The sequence below is a fragment of the Lontra canadensis genome, unplaced genomic scaffold, assembly GCF_010015895.1.
Source record: "Lontra canadensis isolate GAN:19392208 unplaced genomic scaffold, GSC_riverotter_1.0 scaffold99, whole genome shotgun sequence".
Taxonomy (NCBI): Eukaryota; Metazoa; Chordata; class Mammalia; order Carnivora; family Mustelidae; genus Lontra; species Lontra canadensis.
Genome location: NW_022631093.1, coordinates 6,755,575 through 6,778,009, shown reverse-complemented (window position 1 = coordinate 6,778,009; position 22,435 = coordinate 6,755,575). Strand labels below are relative to the sequence as shown.

At 42.8% G+C, this 22,435-nt stretch overlaps 1 protein-coding gene across 6 annotated transcripts in view; it reads left to right on the top strand.

The window, feature by feature from the left end:
- Nucleotides 1–22,435, top strand: part of KLHL3 (kelch like family member 3) — a 234,885-nt gene that overhangs the window by 120,547 nt on the left and 91,903 nt on the right. For 3 of the 6 annotated variants that reach the window (XM_032837740.1, XM_032837737.1, XM_032837739.1), the window contains one exon: nucleotides 18,309–18,428. In XM_032837740.1, coding sequence (XP_032693631.1) covers nucleotides 18,309–18,428 — 120 coding nt within the window. Of the gene's footprint in view, nucleotides 1–3,222; nucleotides 3,707–18,180; nucleotides 18,213–18,308; nucleotides 18,429–22,435 lie in introns of those variants that run through there. The other 3 variants (XM_032837738.1, XM_032837735.1, XM_032837736.1) reach the window with 3 other exon arrangements.

Here is a 22,435-nt window from a genome sequence, read left to right as displayed (position 1 = left end):
AAGTATCCTTGCGGTCAAGATGTGAAACATTTCCATAACCCTAAGAAGTTTCACTGCCCTTTTTGACCTCCTGACGTGTACAGTTTTAGATATCTAGGCAGATGGTTCTGATGTGCGGGGAGGTGTAGGGACCACTGTACTGTGTTATAGTGCCGGCAAATGTGAGAAACCAAATGCCTGAAAGGGAGGATGAAAGTGACAAAAAAGTTACTTAAAAGAATGGCTGGCTTATCAAAAAGAATGAAATCTTGCCATTTGCAACAATGTGGTTGGAACTAGAGGGTATTATGCTAAGCAAAATAAGTCAGTCAGAGAAAGACAACTGTCATATGATCTCACTCATATGTGGAATTTAAGAAACAAAACAGAGGATCATGGGGGAAGATTGGAAAAAATAAAACAAGATAAATTAGGGAGACAAACCCTAAGAGACTCTTTTTTTTTTTTTTTTAAAGATTTTATTTATTTGACAGAGATCACACGTAGGCAGAGAGAGAGGAAAGCAGGCTCCCTGCTGAGCAGAGAGCCCAACGTGGGGCTCGATCCCAGGACCCTGGGACCATGACCTGAGCCGAAAGGAGAGGCTTTAACCCACTGAGTCACCCGGGCACCCCAGAGACTCTTGATCTTAGGAAACAAGCTGAGGGTTGCTGGAGGGGAGGGGAGTGGGGGATGGAGTTAACTGGGTGATGGAATGAGCATTGGGTGTTACATGCAGCTGATGAATCAATGACCTCTACCTCGTAAAACCAGTACATTATATGTTAATTAATTGAATTTAAATTAAAAAAAAAAAAAGGAAGAGTTGGCTTTACTGTCTCTAGATAAGCTATTCTCTTCTGGCTCCTTGGGGAGAGATGGAGTGTGGAGAAAAGAACTTGGTAGACCAAACTGGGTAGACCAGTTAAAAGCAAAACAAAAGCAAAAACCAGTTTCTTTTCCTAACATGGTTTCTTCCTGAGCCACATAAAGCTGAAGAATTCTGTACCAGCTTGGTGTGCATGGCTGGTAGATTGCTTTGGGATGGAGAGTTGGGGCCACTAGGTACTATTGGTAAGCTGTGGAAGAAGCCTTGGGTGTGGGAAGGAGGGCTGGGAAGTGGAAACTGACACCACTGCTGTCAGTCCAAGGATGGGGCTTCTTCCTCCGCAGACCCCACTCTGCTTCTGTTGATTTTCTTCTGCTGCAAGAATCCAATAGCATCTCTTCATCTGAAATTCAGTCAGACAAATTAGCCCAAAGCAAATGAGTTCAGGCTGTGGCCCAGAGAACATTTGGATAATAAAGTAGAAAATGTAAAATATGGCTCGGAAATTAGAGAGGATGAGGGTGGGAACTTTGCCTGAGGAATCTGCAGACTTTGATTCTTGACTCAACTGTGCCCCTAGTTTTGGTAGGTGACCTTATCTAAGTGTCTTCTGTTCCGTGTGCCTCCATGGATAGGGTGAGTGGTTAATAAAACATGTAGGTGGTAGTGGTATGTTTTCAGCACAGACGTAGTGACATCGGTTAGCACAGCAAAAGTAGGTTGCGAAGGAAATGCTATAAAATTTTTATACTGGCTGTCAAATAAAATCTGTATATCCTCAGCCTCAAGTATTTCCTTTTCTGACCTTCTTTTTCTTTTCTCTCTGGTTTGTTAGATGTGACATTTCCTCCCTTTCCTGTATGGTGAAGTGGTGAATGAAGGTATAAAGTCATAAAAGAGAGACTTACCCTATTCTCATGTCCCTTTTACGAATCACTCAGTCGCCTTCCTGGTGGTTGCCTGCACTCTGGCATGATTCTGGGATTCAGTTTCCTTATTTGTGGTGTTCAGCTTCTCCTCATCCCTATGATTCACCTCAAGAGGAAATATCTGGAGCAGAGCCACAAGGCTGATTAGAGGAGGAAGGGACGGATGGAGAAAGATACGAGGGGTATTGTTGTGGAGAAGAAGTGGTGATTTGGGGCCGGAAGGTGAAAATAAAATAACCCAGACCTCTTCTCATTTGAGAGTTTGGGGAGTGCCCCCATCTCAGAGGACCCTGAGTTGTCTGTAGGAGGTGATCTTTGAGCATAACATCTTACCGTTTTGAATTCAGGAGGCTATAAAGATTCAGTGACTCCTAGTTTCTGGCACCTCAGTGTTCCCCCACCCGCTGTTCCACTGTTTCAAGGCTTTGTAGCAGTGACGAAATTTAATAGGTCCAAATTCTAAAAATCATAGATTACATGATCATCTCTCCTACTTTCACATTATGTTATCCTCCCTGAAGCCCCCTACAAAATATTAGAGGCCAGTAAAAACTACTTCATAAGCATTCTTACAGATTAATAAGAAAAACAGAGCATTTAAGACATTTTCAGAATCATGTGATTTTTGGAGCTGAAAGGAACTCTGGACCGACCCTGTGTTAGGGATGAAGGGCTGAGGTTCTGAGTAGGAAGAATACTTGCTGCAAATCACCCAGCTAGCCAGGGGTAGTACACATCCTGAAAATCCCAGGGGTGACATGGATGGTTTGAGAATAGAGATGCTCATGTATGCTTTTTGAGGCATTAAGCAAGCTTTTGAACCCATTTCTATGGCTAACCAATCCATCACCAGGGACTGATGGCTTCAGTTTCCTCTAAGCCTCTAGGCTATGGATAGGAGACACAGACTGGCCTTGTGCCTTCCCAAGATGGTATTTTAGAGTTAAGTAAGTCTAGATCGAGGCTCAGCAGCTGGAGATTACAGGGTATGAGAGATCTCTGGCTGGAGATGAGGGTTCATTGGGAGACTTACTAGTTGGAGCCCAGCTGAAGTTAAAATTTCAGTGCTTTAGGAAGGTATTTTAAGGCCGTGCTCTGAAATTTGTGGTCTTGCAGGATGGCGTAGGGAAATCACTGTGCGCAGAGTTCATTGTCATGGCTTTGCTGCGATAGCCTTAGCCCCTTGAGGCAAAAGACGGTTTGTTTCAGTTTCACCTCTGTCTCCCGTTCTCTTTATGAAATTTCTCTCCGCATTCTCAGTTCTATCAGGCTCTTCTCCCCTAACTTCTCTCCATCTGTCAGACTCTCAGAGCTACTGTAGATTTTGTGAGGAGGAATTGGAACGTGAGCTACGACCTACAAGCCAATTTCCCCAGGTGGGTAAACTCCACTACAGGCCACAGAGGGGCCTCCTCATTCCAGTGATCTGGCCCGGCTGACGGACTTGTAGCCTGTGGGGGCTGGGGAGGGGGCGGGGGCCAGTATTTCTTGGGCCGCTAAGGACCTGCCTGAACCTTCGCAGTGCAGGCACAGGAGGCGGGAGCCCCTGGGGTGGGCTAGTCGCCTGTGCTGGGGATGCCTGGGCAGATGTGGAAGCAGCTGGAAAGGTGGCAGCGCACTTGGATCGCTGGAGCCGCGCTGTTCCTAGGAGACGGAGGAGCAGCAAGCCTGCGGGGGAGGGGGAGCAAGTGGGTTGCTGCTTTTAGCAGCTGAAAGGGCTGCAGGGAGCTCTGGGTAAGACATTTTCTGCTGCTGCCGCTGCTTCTGCGGTAGAAGCTGCTGGGAGTAAGTCAGAGGAAGGAGGATCGAGAGGGAGGAGGCTTCGTTTGCAGCCATGCTGAATCACTGTTGCTGATCAGATCTCCTGTTGGTTGGCGGGCAGAACGGAGAACAGAGCTACGATCTCCGGGTGCATGCACAGTTCAGCGGCTGCCGCCCCAGCTGGGCCTCGCACAATGGACGGTGAAAGGTATGTATGGAATAAGTGTGTGTTGTGGTATGTGTGTGCGCGTGTGAACGTGTGCTTGTGGTGCAGCTACCAGCTTTTATATCTGCATTGGCGAGGCAGGGTCGGAAGACCTGGACACTGATGGATCCCAGTGGGCGGCAGAGTCAGAGGAGGGAGCCCGTTTTTCCAGAGATCTGGCTTCTGCAAAGGCAGGTCTGGGTGTGCTGGGCAGTGGAGCCCCCTGAAAGAAGGGACTTCCTGGCTGGTGTTTGGGGATAGTTTTAGCAGGGGCTGAATCAGGATTTCTCAGGCTGTTTCAAGGAGGCGTTTCCCTTTCTTGGCTACTTTCCGGGGGGTGGTTTTTCTTTGGTGAGGGGTTTCTGATGTCACAGCAGGGTTGGCCTGGCAGGGACTGCTTACATTTTCACACCAAAGTGCTTAAATCTTAAGCGTGCCATGCTCTTGTCTATCCTAAAAGGATGTATGTGTGTGCGTGCGTGTGTGTGTGCCTGTATACACACACAAGTTCAAATAAGAAGGAGAGAAACCCATTCAGATGACACTTGCTCTGAACTGACTCTCATTATCATTGAAAAGTTTATGAATGATACTGGAATGTATGCTCTAAAGGAACTCTTGCTCTTTCTATCAGGAATTGCTTATGACATAGGAAATCCACCGAAGGGAATTGAAGTACTTCTGTTGAGCTGGATCTAACTAGCAAGAGTTTATTTTCTGGCAGGCACACGCATGTACGTTTTCAACTATTATCCGAGGACCTGATTCTTTCATTTCGGAGGTGCTCAATGCAGTGAGGGGGCGGGTCATTCCTCTGTGCTAAAACGTCTCCTCCTGCTGTGTCTGCCTCTTCGTTCTGTGGGTCTGCGGCTGGTGAAGAGCCTGGTGAAGAGCTCGAGGCTTGCCATTTTCCTTGGGGGGTGGGGTGGGGTGACGGCAGGAGGCCTTAGGCAGGGACGGGTGAGGTGTGGCCCTGCACCACTGAGGGGAGGGCTGCTGCTCTGAGTTGTTGGTTTGATGCAGATGATAACTGGCAGGTGAAATGATAATTGGTTCGCCTAACTCAGCACTGGAGAGGACCTCAGTAAACACTTTCCTTTGCCCATACTGGCTTGACGTCTGCATCTCATGCGGCAGGGAGATGCCATTAACATCTCTAGACCCTGTTAGAATTGGCGTGGTGGTGGGGTGTCTTCCGGTCTGAAGAGGCCCCAGACACTGCGTTACTTGCTGTGACTGCCACAGGATGAGTCTGGGACTTTTAGTGTGAGTGTGCTGCTGATGCAGCTTCTGCTTCCGTGCTGTCTGCAACAGGAGCTTAGATATTGGACTCCGTGGGGCCTACTGGGCAGTAGAGCGTCGGGGGGCCTATCTCCTAGGCTGGGTGCCGAGGTGGGTGGTGTCCTCACCTTCTGTGGGTCTGATACCTAGCAGAAGGGCAGGGGTGATGTGAATGGAGCTTTAGGAATTCTGGATCAGGCTGATTTGCTTTACTGGTGGCATGTCGGGCCTGAAAGGTCCTTGTGAGTTGAGCCGCAGCAGATCAAAGTACTGCTTCCTGAGCATTTTGGGGCATCTGCTGTGTTCCTGCCCTCTTTTCAGAAATATAATGATCCTTTGCTCTCTAGGAGATCTCTTGTTCTTCAATACTCTGGTGCCTTTCTGCTGGGATGGCTGATGTCCTGGCCTTTAAAACCCCTGGATTTTGTTTTTCCCCTACCAGAGACAGAGAATAGGCAAGAAATCCAAACTGAGCAGCGTCCAGTGTTCACCACGTCACCCTTCTCAGTACCTTTTGTTCCCAGCTTACCACGTCAGACATTCACGTCTTCTGAAATCTGGCCCCGTCTGCATTCCCTCTGCTCACCTATACCCCCACTGGGCGATGTTTTTGGTCTCTTTTGTGACCATACGTCCTGTATACTGCTCCATCTAGTCCCAGATCCTTCATTCCCAGAGTTCCTTTTACCTGGAATGCCTTTCCCTTCTTCTTTTCTGAAAGTTATCCATCTAACAAGGCTGTTTTGAAACCCTACTTTGTGTTGATAACCTCAGCTTTTCTAGTTCGAGGTGATGTTCTTCTGAATTCTAGTCTCTCCAGTTTGTAGCCATAGTTGGATACTGAATCATGCCCCCTCCCACCCCCCGATGTTTTTCTGATTTTGTTTTGTATATCTTTCCAGTCCCCAAACTCAGAGATGGGTCCTGGAAGGTAAGGAGCATGCCCGTACCTCTGCATACTCCTCACTCATTGCTGTGTGCTGCGTGTGGAGTAGGTGCTGCATAATTATTTGGCAATTAGCTGATAACTTTTGCTGGAAAGTCTGATAACTAAGAAGAAAGTTGGTCAGAGAGGAGATTGAAACCTTCGGCCAGTAGGTTCGTCTCTGGCTACTGGCCTTATTATCTCAGCACGGGTCATTGACCTGGTGGTATGCTTTGTAGGTGGAGAACAGGGGAAGCGGCCTTGTTTTACAAGTTCCCTGGGAAACCCAGGGCCCAAGAAGCCGAGTGACTGGCCTAGGATCACATGCCAAACCTCCAGCGACTGGAGGAATCCTGAATCTGTGCTTGGTCCATGCTTAACCTGCTGCAGCTTAATTGGGGCTGTTTTTAAAGCATTAACATTTTTTCAGCCAAGGGATTTTTAATGAACAGTTTCTTTGCCACAAGGGTATGAAAATCACTTCTCCCTTAAATGGCTCTTAATCGAAAGCATGGGATTTAGAGTAACATAGACTTTGCCGTGAATCTGCTTCGTAAACCATGTGACCTTGAGTGTGTCACTTTTTTTTTTTTCCACAAATAATTCTTGTCTCTGGTATAAAGGGAGTAATAACAGTATCTGTACCTCACCGAATTGGTGTCATGATCAAATGAGGTAATGCATAGAAAGCACCTAGTAAAATTTTTGTGGCACAGACTGAGTTCTAGGTAAACGGTACTTGTTACCCCTCATGTTCATCTATTGCCCTGTTGTACCCCATGACTCGTGCTGGGATTCTAACTGAGGCTTATTTTAAGGACTTTCTATATTTACCATCTGAAGCAGACTACGTGGGACTTTTCCCGTGAGAGAATTGGGGAGGGCTTGTCAGGCCCATTCTCTTGCTTCTACCTGAGCCATCCATCTCCTCATAGTGAGATACCACACAGGGCTTGGCATTTCTCTGCCAGGGCTCCCCGACACCTACCTTAATCCTCCTTTTTACAGACCTCCTGAGGCATCTGGATGCCTTGGTGGTTCGGAATCACGAACTGGATACGCTTTTGTTCAGCCAGAGTGTCAAGAAGAACCTGTGAATTTGCACTCACCTTTGCCATGTCCCCCAAGCTGTCCTGCTCTCTAAAGAACCTGCTGATGCTAAGATTGCCATCAGCCTTTGTGAAAAATCAGCGGAAGATGGCTCTGCTTTCTGTTTTGTGAAGAAGAAGGGTCTCTGGCTCTCAGCCACTCCAGTGATAAATTGTGTGTGTGTATCGGCCTGTGTGTTTGTAAAGCAGATAGACAGTGAAAATGGCAATTGCTCTTGCAACTAAGATTATATTTCAGTTTTGGAAATCAGCCTTGTGGGCTAAGTAGCCTTATTTATACTCCAGACATGGATGGTGATGATAGTTGCACAACAGCATGAATGTACTTAATGCTGCTGAACGACACACTCAAAAGTGGCTAAAGTGGAAAATGTCATGTTAAGTATATTGCCACAATTAAATTTTTTTTTTTTTCTGGGGGAGCCTGGCTGGCTCAGTCGATAGAGCATGCCACTCTCGATCTTGGGGTTGTGAGTTTGAGCCCCATGTGGCATGTAGAAATTACTTAAAAATAATTTTTTTTTTAAGATTTTATTTATTTGGCAGAAAGAAAACATAAGCAGGGGGAGCAGGATCGGAGGAGGGAGAAGCAGACTCCCTGCTGAGCAGGGAGCCCAAGGACCAAGCCCAGGACCCTGGGATCATGACCTGAGGTGAAGGCAGATGCTTAATTGACTGAGCCACCCAGGTGCCCCTAAAAATAAAATCTTAAAAAAAATTTTTTTTTCTAGGCACAGTGTCTGGCATATCTGCAAGATTTGCGGAGAGTAACAGTTTTAGGAAGAAGCATCATAAAAAGGGGAAGTTAGTTGTCCATTTTTCTTAAAATTATGGTTTCCTTCACCAGAAGCAATGGGGTGCACCTGCTTGAGAGGATCACCATGTGTCTAGCACTGTCACATGATTTGGTGGGAGCAATTCTCAGGAGAATGGCTCATTCTTACTAAGGAGAACTTGTTCTGGATTTCAGGAGCTTCAGAGCCAGAAGAGATTTTTTTTCACCCTTGATCGATGAAGAGAAAGATCTTATTTCTTGAGAAGACATGACTTAGCTGATATTGTCTAAATGCTGAGGTTTGCACTCCAGATAAAATGCTAGCAAGACCCAGGGAAGAGCCAGTATTGAGCACTCTCTCTCGGCTTTTCTGTCTTCCATGGTATGTCCTTAAGTCCTCTCCCATCCCTAGTAGTCATGGTTAGAAACTTTTGTAGACATTTTTGGACATCACTGCTGCCTGAAGCAGATGTGCCTTTCAGCCATGATAATTGAAACCAAATTTTCCATTTTGGAAATATTTATTGGTGAAGTAAGGTTTATTTTTGTTTTTGTTTTTGTTTTTAACTGCAAAAAACAAAGTCAGTGAAGCCGCTTGATTTCCCCATACCCAGATTTGGGTTTTCAGGATTTTGCTTGCTAAGTTTTAGATTGTTCAGACAGAGGCAGGCAAGAACATTTTGGGGTAAGTTTTCTAAAGCAAGTGCTTTATTTGATGAAATTTGTCATTGTAGAAGTGACCTAATTCTTTTCAGTTGCTGGATGAACCCTAAAACTAGGTTAGACTGAAAAGAGCATTAATAAGTGATAATGAAAAATAACGTTAACATACTTTATTCTTTGACTTTTTCCTGTTAAATAAGTTCAGTTGTTCTTAAGCTAGAAATCTGTAACTTTTTATTATCTTTGAGGATTTTCAAACTCTCAGCACAATTCCCCTGGACTTTTCTTTTTAACTTACGAAAGTCTGTCATAGCCTCTGTCAAAACCACATGTGTTGAAAGAGCTCAGCTCTCCTGTTCAAGCTGAGTAGAAGCTTGGCTCCCAAAATGCCACATAACAAGGGGTGTTTTTCTCTTAGTCTTACTCTCTCTTTGTCTCATTCTGACAAGTGTTTCTGTTATGTTTTGCATTTTTACACAGCCCATGTGAGAGACATCACCACCCCCCCCAACCCCCGCCCCCGCCTGAACTGCCACTCCCTCCCTGGGTTTTGAAGGAAATTGCCTATGAATTGGGCTCTTAGGAATGTGATTAGCAACATATAGATATTCTTCAGCTGGTTTAGCAAGGATCGCATAGTAGGAAGGGCAGCAGCTGCTCACCAGTTTGACGAATCAGGATGGACTTATGTGAGGATTCCAAGTTCACTACCGTTAATGATACCAACTCTAATACAGACTCTAGTTTCCCTGCAGTCAGTGGAGGGAAGTAGTGCCATGTCACAGGTCCTGCAGGGTTTAGTCCTTTTCATTTGGCTTGGTTGGGCTACATAGTGAAGAATCTCAAGAGAGTGTGGCGTAAAGATTGAGCTCGCTCAGTCAGATAGGCTGTGGACATTGTCCCAAATGAATGAACATTGCTGTTAAGGACATAGGCCTTGGAGTTGCATAGACCTGGGTTTGAGTGTTAATTCTCCACTTAGTAATTATGTAGGACTTTGAGACAAGTTTTATCTCAGGGCTTAAGGAGATAATAGGGCTTTTTTTTTTTAATAGATTCTATTAATTTATTTGAGAGAGAGAGAACACAAGCAGGGAGAGCAGCAAGCAGAGGAAAGGGAGAGAGCCCAATGTGGGGGTAGATCCCAGCACCCTGGCCTGAGCAAAGGCAGACACTTAACCAACTGAGCCACCCAGGTGCCCCAAGGGCTGTTCTGAAGATAAAACGAGCTCATGGAGGCAGAGTGCTTTACCATATTATCCGCTTTCAGTAAATGCTGTTATTGTTAGCCAGGAGCTACAGCTTACAATATACATCTTCCGTGCGTCTGCGTGGGCTGTTGCAGAGGCTCAGCCTGATGTTGTGAACAGAGGCAGCACCACTGAAAGAGTATGGAGAATAATAGGGCTTTATAGCAGCCCATGTGTAGGTGGTGGTTCTTGATGACAGGACTGCACCATCAAGTCCTGAATCCTGCTGCCTGGATGTCTTCAAGTGACAGGTCCTTTACTAGCCCAGAGGTGGAAATTCAGATTTGGTCATTTTGGCCTTGAACTTTAGGAGTGGGGTAACTGCTAGATCTGTAGATGGCCCAGAGCTCTGTCAGTACAGAAACCCCGTTTCGTCACTGTCCCACTGCTGCCCAGACTTGGAGACGCAGAGTCATGCTGATGAACTCTCCATGAGAACTGAAAGTACAGCAGTCAGAATGGCACCTGATTAATTTGCAGTGAAGACGGCTATTGTAAGGATGTTCCTGAGCACCTGCTACTGCTTCCTTGCTTCCTTCCTGAAGGAAGGAGGACCAAATTGATCAAAGGCTGCATAGTGAGCTAGGGACTGAGTTATGGCATTCAGATGTTTACAGGCTTCAAGCTTTAAAGCATGCATCTGACCGGAGGCTGAACCAGCTCAGACCATGATGATTAAATCATTTCTTTCCTAGATAGTGTGTGATGAGCTGGATGGGGGGCTTCCTTCATCTCGTTCTTGTTTTTCAGTTTTCCTTTCTAAATGACACTTTCTTTGTTGGGGGTTAGCACTTTGACGTAGTCTTACTCTGACTCAGAGCTGTTCTGCCTTCTTTAGGTGACTTTGCCTCTCTATTCTCTCTTCTGTTGCTTGAACATAATGTGCTTGGACTCTTTTTATGTGGCCCAGTGTCAGCCCACACTCTCTGAACTTCCTTTGCGTTTCTTGAAGACTTGGAGGGAATGCAGGTCCTAATGCTCAGCTCAGCAGCATTTCTCGGTCTCCCCTTTCCCACACACTGTCTCATACCCTGGATCCTCTGGAGCTTCTCATTTGGCAGATCCCCCAAATTCCCTGCACAGTCAGCGGCTTAGAGGCTTTCCATCTCCTGCCCTGCTAGCATGCTTTCTGTAGCTGCCCTGCTAGCATGCTTTCTGTAGCAGTGTCCTCTCTTTTCTATTCCTTGCATGAATTTTCCTCAGCAATGGAAGAGCCTAAGAACTGATACTGTAAGTAACCACCTCCCTTCCTTCCTTCCTCCCTTCCTTCCATCCCTCCTCTCCCTTCCTTCCCCTCCCCTTCCCTCCCTTCCTCTCTCCCTTCTTTCCTTCCTTCCTTCCTTCCTCTCTCCCTGCATCCTCTTCATTCCATATCACTAATGCAGGGGACTAGACCAGCTAAGAAAGAAACCCGCCCCTTCTATGGGGGTACAAAGAGGGGAAGTTGAGAGGGACAAAGCCATAATTATTTTAATGAGGTGAAGTGAGGAAAGATTGGAATAGTTGGTAGTTACATCTTATTTACTTACCTATCCAGTCATTTACTCAGTGATTGTTTATTGAGCACCTGCCATGTGCCAGAGGCTCAGAATACAGAGGAAAATAAGACACCATCCTGGTTGTCATGGAGCACAAAGTCTAGGGTTGGCAGTGGTATGCTGGAGCCAGCACTCACTATTTATAAGGGCTGCTTATTAAATTGTCAGGAATTTTGTGAGTCATTCTAAGTATATCCTTATTAAAAATAAATTTGATAACTTAAGAATAAACTATAAACGAGTATAATGAATACCCCAAACTCATCTCTTCCTAGTTATTTTACTATGGTCTATGCCTTTTAGATTATGTCTCTCGTGTCTCTGTGGTGGAAATACTGCATTGTGATATAATGGTGTGATATAATAATCTCTTTCACATGTTCAGTAAGATCATGTTGGTCAGCTTGATATCTGCCATGGTGGGAGTATTGACACTATAGAAATTGGCAAATGTTACAAACCAGGGCTCTCTTCCTGGCAACTAACTGTTAAACACGTCCCAGCAACATGCTATGTGGGAGAGACAGAAAAGTAAGAGGTAATTTCAGTATTACGTGGAGGAAACCACTGAGTACTGTGGGAACACAGAAGGGAAATTAATCTAGTGGGTAGTGGAGGGTGATAGGGAAGACTTCCAGCGAGAGGCTAAGAATGATTAGGGTAGGGCAAAGGAGCCTGGTATATTTAGACAGGTGCAAATATTTTAGGAGTATGGTAGCAAGAAGTCTTCAGGGCAATGATAGAGTTCTGAAGGGCCAGGCTAGGTCTCTGAGATTTATTCTGAACCCAGTGAAGAACCAGTGGGAGGTTTCACATAGAACATCCCTTGCTCACACTGACATTCTGTAAAGGTCACTCTTGAGTCAGGGAGCAGGTTATCTTAGTGAGGCAGGCAAGGGATCATGATGGCCTGGCTGACATTGTGGTAGCAGTGACTCTGAGAAGGTAATGGAGTGGAGATAGATTAAAGGAGCACTTGGGACTGTAAGTGAGGGGTGTGAGAGAGAGAGGGAAGAGGTTATCAAGGATGACATCCCAGTTTCTGCCTTGAATAGGTGAGTGGGTGGTTCGTTTTACCTCAGAGTACAAAAAGAAGAGTAGCCTTGAGGAAGAGTAGGGAGGGTAGAGAGCCTCATTTTGGATAGGGTGAATATGAGTTACTGTGCAAATTGTGAGGGATTTAAGGCAGACGTTGGATATGTGGATCTGGATGGTAGAGGACAAGGGTGGGCTGGAGAAAAGGCTGTAGGAGGTGGTGTGGTAAGAGGGCCTAACATTTAGAACTTAGATATTTTTATAACTTCTCTAATTAATATTTTATGTGTATTGACTTATAGTTTAACTCTGAAAACCAACCCCACTTGTACTTTTTAAAATAATTAGCCTTGGAGCCATTGGTTGGGGCAAATTCTTCTACTCTACTCTGCTGTCCATCACTTGTAAGGACAAGTGCAGGGTTTTCAGGTCAGAATTCATTGATGACAAATAAGTAATGAGGGCCTTCTGTGGGAGGGAGACCTATACCTATACCAGCCATCTCTAGAATCATGAATTGAGCACACTGGGGCCTTGAGAGAATGGGAATGGGCTATCTCTGGGGGCTAACTAATGAAGATCTGGTACAGATGGAAGAAGAAAAATTTAGGGGAGGGAATGGTGGTATCTGGTAACTCTTCCTGAGCATGTGACCCTAGAATGAGGCACATGTGTGCCTCTGCATATGTGTACGTGCTGGAGGGTGTAGGCTGTGGTGAATAGCTTGGGCAGATTCAAGTCAGACACCTGAGCTTAGCTTCCAGCCTTGCAATTTATTATCTGTGTGATCTTGTACAAGATTCTTAACTTCTCTGAGCAGTCAGCCCCTTTCTTTCCTCACTTTCCTGCTCCTTGGAAGGTCAGTGAGTTGCCAAAAAGCTTGTACCTTCTAGAAACCAGGGATCCAGAGTCTACTCCAGACTTGCCATGTTATCACAGAGCTGCTGAGCAGGGGAAGAAAGAGACCTTACGATCTTTCTGATGTCAACCCTTGCCCCTGTATTAAAGGTAGAAAGAGCTCTGGATAGAGCAAGGAGACCAGATGTTTGTTCCCTAACCATCCCAGTGATCAGGCTGGCTTTGGTATGAATTGCTTTTTGTTGCACTTTAATACTTTGAACAGGCATTCTGTGTTTGAGACTTTTTGGTAAACACAACACCATTAACCAGGCTACATCATTATTAGACCATTTTGACAGGCCAGAAAGTGCAAAGAGCAATGCAACAGGAAGAGAAAGCCTTCCTGTTCACTGGTCAGGCTGGAGTTTGTTGTCAGTGCTTCCAAGATGGCCCTATTCCATATATGTGAAATAGAACTAATAATGTCTGTCCACTGGGCTTTTAGGAACTCAGATTAGTTCCTCGTCAGAAACCTTCAGTCATTCTTTAATCAGTACCAAATTACATATTTTTTCTGTTGGCTTTTAAGTCGCTTTACAATTTGAAGACAGCATTTATAATGAATATTTGTGAAGTCTTTTTGCAATTTCTAGATTTATCCCAGGAATACAAGTATGGTTTAGTTTTAGAAAATATATTAGTATCATTTATCCCATTAAAAGATTAAAGTGGAAAGGATGACTGGATGGCCCAGTCAGTTAAGTGTTTGTCTTCAGCTCAGGTTGTGATCCCAGGGTCCTGGGATTGAGTTCCACATTGGGTTCCTTGCTCAGTGGGGAGCCTGCTTCTCCATCTGCCTGCTGCTCCTCCTGCTTGAGCGTTTCCTCTCCCTCTCTCTGAAAAATAAGTAAACTCTTAAAAAAAAAAAAAGACTAAAGGGAAAAATCCATGTGATCAGGTCATTAGATTCACAGAAATATTTGATAAAATTCAGTATAACTTTATGATTAAAAGCAGTAAAATACAAGGAATTTTCTTAATTTGATTAAGGTCATCTGTAAAAATCCTACAACAAACATGCACAATGGAGAAACATTAGAAACATCATCTGTAAAATCAGGAAGATGATAAGAGTATTTGTTAGCACACTTTCTGTTCAACATTGTGTGTCCATCCTAGCAGCGCAAAATTTCTTAAAAAAAAATTAGAGGCCTAAACATTGGAAAGGAGGGGAAAAAAACCCCCTCTATATATGCAGGTTAATAGGATTGCTTACATAGAATACTTTATTGACTCTAAAGACAAATAAAGAAATAAGAATATTTGGTAAGGCAGCTGGATAGTAATTTGCAAAAATCAATTGCATTTTATAAACTGTAACAGAAAATACAGTTCAAAAAAGCACCATTGCTATTGTTAAAAAAACAACAAAAATCTTAGAGTACTTAATAACTTTAATAAAAAATGTGTAAGGTCGTCATAGAAAAATATAAAGGTTTGACATTAAAGAAGATTAAATAAATGGAGAGAGATAGTACATGTTCATGATTGGAAGACATATTATCAGAAAGTATCAGTTCTGTCCTAATTGATCTATAAATTCAGTGTGGTTTCCATCAATATCCTATGAGTCGTTCATAGAACTTAACAAACTGATACTAACATTTGGATGAAAGAGTAAAGAAACTGGAATAGTAAGGAAACATTTGAAGCATAATAATAGGATTGAGGACTTGCCCTGTCAGGTATCGAGCCTTATAATGAAGTTACAGAAATAATGTAGACAGATAAACTGACCAAATGAAATAACTTAGAGAGTCTGGAAATAGATCCCTGTATTTGGAACTTTGACATGTGACCTAAGGTGGCATTACAGGTAAGTGGGAAAAGTAAGTATTCCGTAAGTGGAACGTATGGGAAAAAATTAGAACTGTATTTCACATGGTGACATAAAAATCAACATCAGATAAAATAACAGCCATTAATCAAAAACAAAAATGTTAAACTTTTAGTAGGAAATAGAAAATATCTTTTTGGCCTTGACATAAGGAAAGACACTGCCTTTTTTTTTTTTTTTTAATTTAGATTCTAGGTAGAGAACGGATAGTACAATATTGGTTTCAGGAGTAGAATTCAGTGGTTCATCCCTTACATACACACCCAGTGCTCATCACAACAAGTGCCCTTCTTAATGCCCATCTCCCATCTAGCCCATTCTCTGCCTACCTCCCTCTGTCAATCCTCAATTTGTTCTCTAAGAGTCTTCTATGACTTGATTTCCTCCCTCTTGTTTTTTTCTATTCCTCCTCCCCATATGTTCCCTTGTTTTGAAAGGCACTGACTATAAAAGAAATAATGCTTGTAAAATTTCTCATATGAAATATTTTACCTTACCGAGTGCTCCTTCACCTTGATCATATCTTCTAATGTTTTTGAGATCATTTTTTTTTTTTAACCTCCTTAAGGATATCATTCTAATCATCTGCCTTTGTGCATGTCTTGCTATTTATCTTCCTGTGCTCAGGTAACTTCCTTGCCCCCAGAATTTGAATAGTCCCAAAGTTCAGATGACTGTGGCCTTACATTTGCATGCTGAACTGAAGTGGGGGAAGGAAGCCAAAGGAGGAGTCTGTCATGGTCAGACAGACTGTAGGTCTTGCATGCTGGTTGTATTTGATTTTTGTTTTTTTTGTTGTTAAATATTTTTTTTTTTTTTTTTTTTTTTTTTGTCAGAGAGAGAGAGAGACAGAAAGAGAAAGAGCATAAGTAGGGGGATCAACAGGCAGAGGGAGAAGCAGGCTGTCTGCTGAGGAGGGAGCCCGATACAGGACTTGATCTCAGGACCTTGGGATCATGACTTGAGCCAAAGGCAGTCACTTAACTGACTGAGCCATCCAGGCGTCCCTGCTGGTTATATTTGAATGTTCTAATAGTTACAGATTTCACTGTAAGATCTGTAGAGATTACCAGGTCTTTGGAACATTCTCTTAACCACAGAAGCCCCTTTCTTGAGCGAGTTTACAAGTCTAGGTGGTCGCCTAGAAGGAGGCACACCAGGCAAAGGCAAAGCAAAGTATCTTTAAACTAGAGTTTGAGTGAACTGTGAGTCCCTAAATCTATGCAAGTGGAGAAGGTTCTGTTTTCCTCTTAGAACAGACACATCTCCAAGGTCCTGGACTTGATCTTGGAGCTGAAAAGTTTCATTAGTTTAGGCGGAAAGAAGTCCTCTCTTTTTTGTGCTAATTTTTTTTTTAAAGTACTTTTTTTAGCTAATTTTTTACACCCCACCCCACCTCCCATAAAGCTGAGACTTACTGCTCAGGAGTATTTGGGCATCTAGTTGGCATCCCATAGGGATTTGAGTGTTTTGTCTTCAGTACAGAGGACTTTGAGGTTATGAATGACTCGTTAGTCCCCACCTGCTCACTTCGCCCACACAGCTAAACCTTCTTTTTAAAAAATTAATTAATTAATTAATTTTCAGCATAACAGTATTCATTGTTTTTGCACCACACCCAGTGCTCCATGCAATCCGTGCCCTCTCTAATACCCACCACCTGGTTCCCCCAACCTCCCACCCCTTGCCGCTTCAAAACCCTCAGATTGTTTTTCAGAGTCCATAGTCTCTCATGGTTCACCTCCCCTTCCAATTTCCCCCAACTCCCTTCTCCTCTCTAACTCCCCTTGTCCTCCATGCTATTTGTTATGCTCCACAAATAAGTGAAACCATATGATAATTGACACTCTCTGCTTGACTTATTTCACTCAGCATAATCTCTTCCAGTCCCATCCATGTTGCTACAAAAGTTGGGTATTCATCCTTTCTGATGGAGGCATAATACTCCATAGTGTATATGGACCACATCTTCCTTATCCATTCATCCGTTGAAGGGCATCTTGGTTCTTTCCACAGTTTGGCGACCGTGGCCATTGCTGCTATAAACATTGGGGTACAGATGGCCCTTCTTTTCGCTACATCTGTATCTTTGGGGTAAATACCCAGTAGTGCAATTGCAGGGTCATAGGGAAGCTCTATTTTTAATTTCTTGAGGAATCTCCACACTGTTCTCCAAAGTGGCTGCACCAACTACAGCTAAACCTTCTTTTCATAACAGTGACAGTCCCTTGTCATTCCATGGGATTATGGTTTTCCAGAAGCCTTCATGCTCCTTACCACAGCCAGTGTATGGTCTTTCTCAAGCACAAATGTGTTCACCTGCTTCCTCTCCCACTTCTCTCTCCTTTTGATGGCTTCTCATTGTCTCAGAAGCTGCTCAGAAATCCAAACCCCTTACCTTTGCTAATATGACACTTAGAGGACTACTCCATCTTCTAACCTTTGCTTTTGAGATACTACTGGTTTTACTGAACTCCCTTGACTCTCTTTCTTCAGGTCTCTGTGTATCTCCTCTTTCCTCTGCCAGGATGCTCTCCATCCTCCTTTTTAACCATCTTATTTTTGCTCTTCCTTGAGATTTCTGCTCTCACTTAGCTTCTGGCAAGTTTCCCCTCATCCTGCTAGCACTGGAGTAGTTACCTGTCCTCTGTGCTTCTCTACTTCCTGTCCAATCATCATACTTAAGATAGGATGTTTAGGTTATATAAGACTGATGAATCACAGACCTGTATCGCTGAAATGAATAATACAGTATATGTTAATTAATTGAATTTAAATTTAAAAAATCAATATAAAATGTTTAGGTATTTACTAGGCTTCCTCCTACACTGAGCTCTAAGCTTTGCAAGAGCAGCTGTCTATACCTTGTTTGTTGTTGTGTTTCCCTTAAATTTAAATACAGTGCCTGGCACATGGTAGTCTCCTTTAAATGTTTGTTGAATGAACAAATTTCCCTGTGAAGTGAGTGGTATAGCACTTACTTTCCTCCCATGTCCCCACCCCTTTAGTGCGTGGTGGGTGGAGGTTAAGGTCTGCCCATAAAGTCACAAAAGTGCTGGTAGAAGCTGACTAAGGACTTGGCTTCCACCAGAGGAACCTACGTTGTATTGGAAGATCCTGCAGAAATGGCTGACCAGGGCATTTCTTCCCCTGCTGAGTCTGTGATGAAGAAAACAAGCTGACAAAGATGCTTCTGGTGGGTGGGCAGTTGCACTGAGTTGTGGCAGCTGGGTGAATGGGTTTACCAACATGTGATCTTTTCTTCACCCTCCCACTCCCTTCCTGTTCACAGCATCAAGCTGAGCTCCCAGTCCCCGGTTCAGGCCGGGGGTGATGAGAAGAACCAGAGGACGATCACTGTCAACTCTGCCCACATGGGGAAGGCGTTCAAGGTTATGAATGAACTGCGGAGGTACTTTTCCTCTTTTGCCTGTGCCATTTTGGAAAGAGCTTATTGGGTGAGCGTCATCAGGGACTGAGAGCAGAAGTTAGGACACCACCATCTCGTGAATTCTCACTCTTCCCCACCTACTCTCAGTCACTTGGCTTCCGCTTTACACTCCAGGCAAGACAGAATGGCTTTCAGAAAGCGCTGTCTTTTCTTTGTATTTATTTAACACCTTTCATTTTACTCCTTAATCACAGGGGAATATTTTTTTTTTATGGTTGTAGCAGCTCTGCATAAACTTGGTTTCCAACCGAACCAGCTGCTTAGAGACCAATAATAGAATGATTGCAATACTGATACGTAGTTGCAGATGAAAGATTGTGGATGCTACACATTTTCTTTTGGCCTCCTTCTCTCATTCCTTGGTCTGAACTTAGCTTGTTACAACAGCTCTGTAAGTGGATGAATACCTAGCTTCTTCAATGCAGTTTAACTCTGCAGAGAAAGAAATGTAATGCAAATGGACTCATCCTCCATGAGCTAATGGTAAGTGGTGTGCAGGCTATTTATAAGGCCGTAAGTACATTTGGTGAGCTTGTTGCAAGGCAGATTCAGGACACTGAACAAGTTTTTCTGTACAAAGGCTGTATACCCAATCTCCTCCTCACCAGAGAACCCAGAAGCTTCCTTTGCCCATGGTATTATTTACAGCGTTTTTCACCCTATTGTGAGCTATAATTGTAAATCTCCTCTTTTCTCTCTTGTTTATGAGCTCCCTGAGGGCAGGGGCAACTTCTGAATCACTCTGATCTCTAGCACCTGATACTTCGTGGGAGCCTCAAGGCATTTACTAAGGATGCCCAGAGGCACTGATGAGGTTCTGGGATGGATATGAGTAAAAAATGTAAATAGTTCAATGAAAATAATCCTCTTATAGTACAAAATAGGTGTTATAAAGGGGAAGTGCATCAGGTGCCTGTCAGATGACAGATGTGCAATAATTGTTTCTGAAAGACTACTGTGAAAGCAAGTGTGTCACACTGCAGCTTTGGAGAACACTTTTTTTTTTTTTTAAAGATTTTATTTATTTATTTGACAGAGAGAGATCACAAGTAGAGAGGCAGGCAGAGAGAGAGGAGGAAGCAGGCTCCCTGCTGAGCAGAGAGCCCGATGCGGGACTCGATCCCAGCACCCTGAGATCATGACCTGAGCCGAAGGCAGCAGCTTAACCCACTGAGCCACCCAGGCGCCCTGGAGAACACTTTCTTAAGGGGATGATGTTTGAGCTAATTCATGAAAGACAAGTGAGAGTTAAAGAAATGACAAGTGGTGGGATTAGGAGGAAGTCTTCCAGGTAGAGAAAATGGCATAGGTAAAAGGTCATAGAGCTAAAAATGTGTTTGTTGAGTAGGGGGTTGAACTACTTTTAAACAAAAATTCTATCTGGTTCTATATTTGTTTTCTCATTTCCCCTTTCTGCAGGGCCCAGTCTTTGGCATTAAAAACCAAGTTAAATTAAATTTGTCTTATGCACTACTGCTCAGTTTTTATTAGGCCTCCTGCCAGATTTCCTGGAAGCTCTATCTGTAGTTGTCTGAAGCAATGGACAGCGTCCATGCTTATATTCATGCTTATGGGTACAGTTGTCTGGTCATTGAAGAATTTGTGTTGTGTTCCATAGATACTAGTGATATTCCTCATTTAGTTTCCTTCAGTATGGCTTGTGTTTTTTGCCTGATTTGAGACTCCAGGTCTCCACATAAACAACCTAAATTGACATTTCAAGGAACTAGAAAAAGAAGAACAACTTAAGCCCAAAGTTATCAAAAGGAAGGAACTGTTGAAGAATAGAGCAGAGGTGAATGAAATGAGACTGGAAAGACAATAGAAACAAAATCAATGAAAGTAAGAATTGGTTTTTTGAAAAATTAAGTATAACTTTAGCTAGACTAACCAAGGAAAACAGGGAAGACTCGAAAGAGGAGACATTACAGTTGATACCATGGAAATACAAATGATCATAAGATGCCATTTGTATGTCAATTGTATGTAATTGTATGTCAACAGATTGGATAATCTAGAGGAAATGGATAATATCCTTGACATGTAGAGCCTGCCAAGACTGAATCATTAAGAAATAAGAAAATCTGAACAGACCAGTAATGATTAAGGAGATTGAATCAGTAATAAAAATCTTCTAGTAAAAAAAAAAAAAAAGAAAGAAAGAAAAAAAAAAAAGAAAGAAAGAAGAAAAAAAAAAAAGCCCATGACCAGATGGTTTCACTGGTGAATTCTATCAGAGAGTCAAAGAAGAATTAATGCTAGTCCTTCCCAATTTTTCCAAAAACCTGAAGAGAAGGGAACACTCTCAAACTCATTTTAACAAGGCCAGCATTACCCTGATACCAAAACTCCTCGATAAGGGCACTACAAGATGAGAAAACTACAGCTCAGTGTTCCTGATGGACGTTGATGTAAAAATTCTCAACAAAGTACTAGGAAACTGGATTCAACAGTACATTAAAAAGATAATATGCTGTGGTCGAGGAGGTTATATCTCCATGGTCAAAGGACGGTTCAACATATGCAAATCAATTAATGTGATATACCATGTTAATAGAGTGAAGGCTAAAAACCATATGATCCTCTCGATAGATGCAGAAAGTGTTTGACAAAATTCAGTACCCTTTTATGATGAAATCTTCCAACAAATTGGATAGAGAAGGAACATACTTTAACATAATAAAGGTCATGTATGACAAAGCTGTAGTTGTCATCATACTCAATGGTAAAAGGTTGAAAACTTTCCTTTGGAGGTCAGGAACAAGGCAAGGTTGCTTACTCTCATCGTTCCTGTTGAATAAGGGCTGGAAGTCCTACACAGAGCAAGAAAAAGAAAAGTCATTCATATCAAAAGGAAGAATAAGATTGTCTCTGCAGATAACAGGATCCTATTTATAAAGAACCCTAAAGATGCCACCATAAAACTCTTAGAACTGATAAACAAATTTGATAAAGCTGTAGGATACAAAATCAACATATAAAAATCACCTGCATTTCTATATATGAACAATGAGCAATCTGAAAAAGAAAGAAAACAGTTCCACTGACAGTAGCATCAAAAACAGTAACATACTCAGGAATTTAACTGAGGAGGTGAGAGATCTGTACACTGATAACTATTAGACATTGTTGAAAGATATTGAAGAAGACAAAAAGAATTGGATAATATTACACTTTTATGGATTGGAAGAATGAATATTGTTAAAACGTTCATAATACCCAAAGTCATCTATAGATGCAACCTTTATCAAAATTCAAATGCCGTTTTTTTGCAGAAATAGAAAAAAATTCTAAAACTGTATAGAACCAGAGATGACCCTGAATAGCCAAATCAGTCTTGTGAAGGCAGAGCAAAGCTGGAGATACCACATTTTCTGATTTCAAACTATATCACAGAGCGTAGCAATCAAAACAGTATGGTACAAACATCGATCCAGGAACATAATTGAGAGCCCAGAAATAAACCCACACACATATGTCAACTAAAATTTGACAACCATTACAATCTTGATCTCCCCTTTTTCCTTTTTTTTTTTTTTTGGGCAAATGGAGCACAATCTGTATATGTTTTGCCAGGAAATCTCTAATACAGGTTTAGACATATATTTCCCTTTTATTTTTCTTTTAATTTAAAAAATTTCCATTTTTCTGTTTTCTTTTTTTGGGAAAAGGAATATATTGTAGAACATTTAGAAAATACGGATGATCAAACAAACAATCATCTACAATTTTAATACCCAGTGGTTACCATTGTTAACACTTGGAAGAGTATTTTTCCTTTAAAACCAGATGACCAGAATTTTTTCTCTTAACCCTATATTGAACAAGTTGTTTTTTTCCTTAAATTTCTTTTTACTTATTTTCAGTAAATTCTTTGCCACATGTGGGGCTCCAACTCACAACCCTGTGATTAAGAGTCACATGTGCTACCAACTGAGCCAGCAAGGCACCCCGATATTGAACAAGTT